Source organism: Triticum dicoccoides, chromosome 5A (assembly GCF_002162155.2).
Source record: "Triticum dicoccoides isolate Atlit2015 ecotype Zavitan chromosome 5A, WEW_v2.0, whole genome shotgun sequence".
NCBI classification, from domain to species: Eukaryota; Viridiplantae; Streptophyta; class Magnoliopsida; order Poales; family Poaceae; genus Triticum; species Triticum dicoccoides.
In genome coordinates, this window is record NC_041388.1 from 668,569,591 (window position 1) to 668,575,454 (window position 5,864).

General features: G+C 52.3%; 2 protein-coding genes across 3 annotated transcripts in view; one reads left to right on the forward strand and one right to left on the reverse strand.

Moving 5' to 3' along the window:
- The window catches only part of LOC119303961 (exosome complex exonuclease RRP44 homolog A-like), a 10,170-nt gene extending 9,730 nt beyond the window's left edge, over positions 1-440 (reverse strand). The window contains exons 1-2 of one of the 2 annotated variants that reach the window (XM_037581120.1): positions 250-440; positions 32-169 (exon numbers count right to left, since the gene is read on the reverse strand). In XM_037581120.1, coding sequence (XP_037437017.1) covers positions 32-169; positions 250-303 — 192 coding nt within the window. In that variant the 5' untranslated portion in view covers positions 304-440. The remainder of the gene's footprint in view (positions 1-31; positions 170-249) is intronic. The other variant, XM_037581119.1, reaches the window with a different exon arrangement.
- A 2,931-nt stretch (positions 441-3,371) lies between these two features.
- LOC119303962 (glyceraldehyde-3-phosphate dehydrogenase B, chloroplastic-like) lies at positions 3,372-5,551 on the forward strand. The gene is made up of 7 exons (XM_037581121.1): positions 3,372-3,592; positions 3,679-3,840; positions 3,942-4,109; positions 4,207-4,367; positions 4,446-4,507; positions 4,595-5,051; positions 5,164-5,551. The coding sequence occupies exons 1-7, from the start codon at positions 3,404-3,406 to the stop codon at positions 5,297-5,299; spliced, it is 1,335 nt and encodes a 444-aa protein (XP_037437018.1). The 5' UTR covers positions 3,372-3,403; the 3' UTR covers positions 5,300-5,551.
- The last annotated feature ends 313 nt before the right edge of the window (positions 5,552-5,864 follow it).

Sequence of the window (5,864 nt, forward strand, 5' to 3'; positions counted from 1 at the left end):
CCAGAGGTGGGAGCAGGAAAGGCAGGGGCACCTGGTGGAGCACGACGTTGGTGTCGACGACGAGGATGGCGGCGGCGTCGGCGTTGAGGCGGCGGGCGGCCGCGTCGCAGGAGGAGCAGGAGAAGGCGCCGCAGGGGATGTCGTCGCGGAGGTAGTGCTCCCGGACCACCTGCGCAGACGGGGGGAAGGGGGTAGCTAGGGTTTCGGCGGGGCCTCGGCGAGGCGGAGGTTGTGGTGCCGAGCGGCGACCTTGACGACGCGGCCCTGCTTCGTCTTCTTCACGAAGGACTTGCTCTGCAGCATGTTGGCGAGCTCGACGGGGCGCGGGGCAGCGGCGGCGGCGGGGGGCGCGGGGAAGTGGGGTCGGGGCAGACCTTCGGCGGCGAATGGCGGCGGCGGCGGTGGAGGAGTACAGGGGTTTAATAGGTTTGGTGCGTGCCGTGGTCGGCAAAAGAGTACCGGGTTGAGCTTAGCCTGGGTCTGCGTTTAGGTTCGGGTTCTCGATTCGAGTCTGAGGTCAGTCATAGGATTTTCGTAGCAGTTGTGCCTAATTTGGATCTCAAGTTATTTTATATTAAAAAAACTTCAGATCCATTTTTAAAAAAACTTTCAATCTGTTTATATTCAATCAAGTCAGTACAACGAACATCGGAAAGAATAAAAATTACATCCAGATTCGTAGACCATCTAGTGACGATTTCAAGCATGGAAGAAACCGAAGACGCACCGCGATCATCACCCCTCCATTGCCGGAGTCGAACACAATTTGTTGTAGTAAATAGTTAGAAAATCATCGTGCTAAAACTCCATAGAACCAGCACACCAGAACAACAAATCGTCGTCAATAAAGAATAACGTAGATCGGAATGATTCAACCCAAAGACATACGAACATAGACAAACAACGTCCAAATCCAAGCAAAGCCATCAAAGATAGATCCGCCGAAGCTCGGCGGGGCGCGGGGGAGCGGCGGCGGCGGGAGGCGCGAGGAAGGAGGGTCGGGGGCAGACCTTCAGCGGCGAATGGCGGCGGCGGCAAAGGAGTACAAGGGTTTAATATGTTTGATGTGTGCCGTGGTCGGCTAGTACTGGGTTGCGCTTAACCCGGATCTGGGTTTAGTTTTCAATTCGAGTAGGAGGATTTTCTTAGGAATTCTACACAATTTGAATCTCAGGTTATTTTATAAAAAAAGAAAACTTCAAATCTATGTATCACACATCATGGCAGTACGCAAATTAATTTATGGTTGAATGGTCAGGAGAACAGTGATATCATCAGCCCACCAGAGTTCAGTGCTAGACTTGAGACTATTGTTCGCATTATTCCTGGATTTATTTCAGGTTTCTGACGATATTCGTTCAGTGGGAGAAGATGTTCCCGTTCAGTCTCTTGGGGGTGCTCATAAAGCTAGGGTGTGCATCCGTGCGTATATAGAGGTGAGTGTATACTCGCGTATGTGAACAACTTCAATTATACTGTTTTCAAAAAATATATAACAAATGCACTCGATGACTATGCCTAAATTATATCCTGACATTCACCCCGATGAATAAAAATAAACCTCTATAATTTGCAAAAAAATAAATCCAAACAAATTTTCTATGAATACATTTATGTTTCATAGAAGTCTCAAGTTAAGGTCAAATCATATTTTTTTTCTCTTTGAAAAGCACAATAAACTTGCACTCTTTTTTTTTGCGGGGAGCTTTAGGAGCTTTATTCGACTTAAAGCATTCGTTCAATAGTCAGCCAGAAGGCTACTGACCAGGAAGTTAGGAGGTCCATGGATCCCAGCTCTCGGTCACAGCCAGTGTGCATATACCTCTCGTGCGTGTCCTGTTCCCGGCACAAACGATATTAGAACCATATCCGGATTCAAATGCCATCCGTGCGACAGGTCGACGTCCAGCCATGGCACGGAGATGGCATTCTCCTGGTAGTGCTGACACAGGTCGAGGGGAATGTATATGCAGTCGCGCTCGGTTGGCGCGACACCTTGTGATGTTAAGGTGAAGGTCACCGCCACGCAGCAGCACGAGGAGGAGTCGGCCTTGTGCTCCTGCGATTCGGGCGTCCACTTCCGAGGCATGTGACCGGACATGGTGGGTAGGGTTGGTTGTCAGGCGGCTGGGGGCAGAGAGAGGGAAAGAGTGGGCGTGGTGGTCCCCCCTCCCCCGCACGCATTTTAAAGAACCAACGGTGTAGTTGGGTGGCTGACACATGGGGCCGGGGCAAACGTGTGCGCGTGTCCGTCTCGTGTCCTCATGTCCATGTAGACGCAAGCCCGGGCCAAAGTTAGGACAATTTTGTATCCGCACGACCACCCTACACAAAATTGAGTTTGTGTTCGCATGTTGAGTCATCATTTCTGCCTACACGAATCCAAATAGACAAAAACAGATGAAATGTGTCCATGCGTTGGAGTTTGCCCTTAACCCCGGCTCCCCCTCCCCCCTCCCAGGCATGTTTCTTCTTCCTTTGTTCCATGCTCTCTCGCTGTTGTACATGACGACGCAACCCTAAAAAAATCAAAATGATTAATCCTGAATGTTCAAATTTTAAACATGGCAATCCGAACGTTTTTAATGGCAACTTTAGCTCACGTGAGATTGCAAACATGGCAATTTTCTAACAAAAAAAATAAACTAGGACAAAGTTATCATGTCTTAACAACTAAAGTTGCCACCTCGCGTCAACTAAAATTGCCATGAAAAAATGTTCGGGATGACATGCTTAAAATCCGAACGTTCGGGATTTATCAGGTCCAAAAAATGGGTTATTGTTCTTTTGTTCCTTATTTTGCGAATATTATTTCTTTTGTCCTACTTGGATCAGAATTTTTTTAATGAGTGAAGCGTCGAATTAATGATTTAGCTTGAATTTTGTGTGAGCTGCCAATCGATGCCAATTTTGGATGATCCCATCCTCGTTTGAAAATTCAACTTGAAACCAAGAACGTTGGGGCTATACTCTAGTCCACTAGCAGCCACACCCCAGGACATTTTCCTTGAAGTAATGCTACACCTACGAAAGGGTTAACGCAATCCTTGTCCCGTGGTTGTTGATCACTGGATCAAATAATATCCATCATCTCCGTGCCGATGGCTCCAAACGAACCTGGATAACACCACCAAAAAGGTACAAGGAAAACAACGGCCCTACGCACGCACGTCCCACCCTCCCCGACTCACATCACGAGAGACGGCGAGCGACACCACACACCGGGGAGGATATCGCCTGGCCGAACGGGTGGCTGCGGCACATGCAATCGCCTTATCCTCCGGCCGTCCCGACGCCACAAACCCAAGCAGTGATCACGCCGCCTCCCTCCCCGATGGATCAACGGCCACATAAATAAGCCGGCGCACCACCTGCTCCTTTCCGCCTAGCATCAGCAGCAGCAATGGCCGCCCATGCAGCTCTCGCCGCCACCCGCATCCCCACCAGCGCGCGTCTGCACAGCAAGGCCGCCTCCAGGCAGAGGGTTGACTTCGCCGACTTCTCCGGGCTGAGGCCGGGGTCGTGCTCCGTCAGCGCCGCCGCCAGGGAGGCGTCCTTCTCCGATGTCCTCGGCGCGCAGCTCGTCGCCAGGGTACGTATCTTGCCCAGAACTTCAGATCGGTCTGTATATATGTTTGTGCACGCATGCCGTCCGGCTTAACAGGTTGATCGTGGCAGGCTTCCGGCGAGAACGCCGTGAGGGCACCGGCGGAGGCGAAGCTGAAGGTGGCCATCAACGGGTTCGGCCGCATCGGGCGCAACTTCCTCCGGTGCTGGCACGGCCGCGAGAACTCGCCGCTCGAGGTCATCGTCATCAACGACAGCGGAGGCGTCAGGAACGTAAGTGTTCAAGATAACGTAGACTGTGCTATGTGATTAGGAGGAGCAGACAGGGCAGCAGTTCTGAAATGATGAACATGGTCGGGTTGGTTTGGTTGCAGGCGTCTCACCTGCTCAAGTACGACTCGATGCTGGGCACGTTCAAGGCGGACGTGAAGATCGTGGACAACGAGACCATCAGCGTCGACGGCAAGAACATCCAGGTCGTCTCCAACAGGGACCCCCTCAAGCTGCCATGGGCCGAGCTCGGCATCGACATCGTCATCGAGGTACGTAATTCTCTATCGTTAACCTCCCCTCCCATGTAGAGCCAAAGGAAATTCACAGTGCCACGCTGAACGTATGTGTCGTGTCTCAATACTGAAGGGTACTGGAGTGTTCGTGGACGGCCCCGGCGCCGGGAAGCATCTCCAGGCCGGCGCCAAGAAGGTCATCATCACCGCTCCGGCCAAGGGCGCCGACATCCCCACCTACGTCGTCGGCGTCAACGAGGGCGACTACGACCATGACGTCGCCAACATCGTCAGGTATGAATCGCAATATTTTCTAGTGCAATCAGTCACTCCTACTACATGGACCAAATTGATCAACTCTGTTCCTTGCAGCAACGCTTCTTGCACCACCAACTGCCTCGCGCCATTCGCCAAAATCCTGGACGAGGAGTTCGGTATGAACCTGTTCGTCCCACTTTTTTCATCCTGGTCTGAAGTTCTGAACCAGTTCTGACTGTCCCGTGGTGACCGCGTGCGTGCAGGGATCGTGAAGGGCACCATGACCACGACGCACTCGTACACGGGCGACCAGAGGCTGCTGGACGCGTCCCACCGCGACCTGCGGAGGGCGAGGGCGGCGGCGCTGAACATCGTGCCGACGAGCACGGGCGCGGCCAAGGCCGTCTCCCTGGTGCTGCCCCAGCTAAAGGGCAAGCTCAACGGCATCGCGCTCCGCGTGCCCACGCCCAACGTCTCCGTGGTGGACCTCGTCATCAACACCGTCAAGACCGGCATCACCGCCGACGACGTGAATGCGGCGTTCCGCAAGGCCGCCGACGGGCCGCTCAAGGGCATCCTCGACGTCTGCGACGAGCCGCTCGTGTCCGTCGACTTCCGCTGCTCCGACGTCTCCACCAGCATCGACGCCTCCCTCACCATGGTCATGGGCGACGACATGGTCAAGGTCGTCGCCTGGTACGACAACGAGTGGGGCTACAGGTGAGCGCGCGCCGGCCGGCCGGCGGCGACAATCATCGACGGCGGAATTACATGCATGCATCTGTAAACATGATGTCTAACCTGTGGCTGGTTTTGGCGTGTGAGTGTGCAGCCAGCGCGTGGTTGATCTGGCGCACCTGGTGGCGGCCAAGTGGCCGGGCGCCGGGACCGGCGGCAGCGGCGACCCGCTGGAGGACTACTGCAAGACCGACCCCAACGCCGTGGAGTGCAAGGTGTTCGACGAGTGAAGTGAGAGCTCGGAGGTCGAGGCTGATCAGAAAACGCAACGAAGCAACTACATTATTATCCTCTATCTATAGTCTATAAAATGTACCAGCTGGATTGTGTTTCATTCGTTTCGAGATTGCTCGCCGAGCATGCGGCTTGGTGCTCTATATATCAGACAGGATTCGGGCACAATAAATTGACCCTCCTTCTGTGAGCTGTACTGAACTCGATATAATTCAGATATGTCAGACTTTCTCTTGGGACTTTTGAAAGTGTTCTTGTGTGATGTTTTGTGTAACATGTGCTTTAAGATGCTTGGATCCAATTGTCTAAAGATGGTGTAAGATGGATGCTTACTCTATCAAAACTCTCTATGTGATGAATGATCTATATGTACATACTGGGATTTTTGCAAAAAGGAAGTTTCTTAAGAAGGAATGAATTAGTGGAATTGATATTACTCATAGAATAAAATAAAAATGAAATTAAAACTTAAACAAATCAAAATAATGAAGTTTTCTAAGTGAAAATGGATTAACAAACCCAAGTTGGAGCGCGACCCCACTGAACCTAGCCTTTCCGGGT

What these genes read in the sequence shown, in the direction of transcription:
- LOC119303962 (XM_037581121.1), top strand. Translation starts at nt 3,404, where the DNA reads ATGGCCGCCCATGCAGCTCTCGCCGCCACCCGCATCCCCACCAGCGCG. An exon ending in GACGTCGCCAACATCGTCAG is followed by an intron (nt 4,368 to 4,445) that starts GTATGAATCGCA and finishes TGTTCCTTGCAG; the next exon opens with CAACGCTTCTTGCACCACCA. An exon ending in GACAACGAGTGGGGCTACAG is followed by an intron (nt 5,052 to 5,163) that starts GTGAGCGCGCGC and finishes GTGAGTGTGCAG; the next exon opens with CCAGCGCGTGGTTGATCTGG.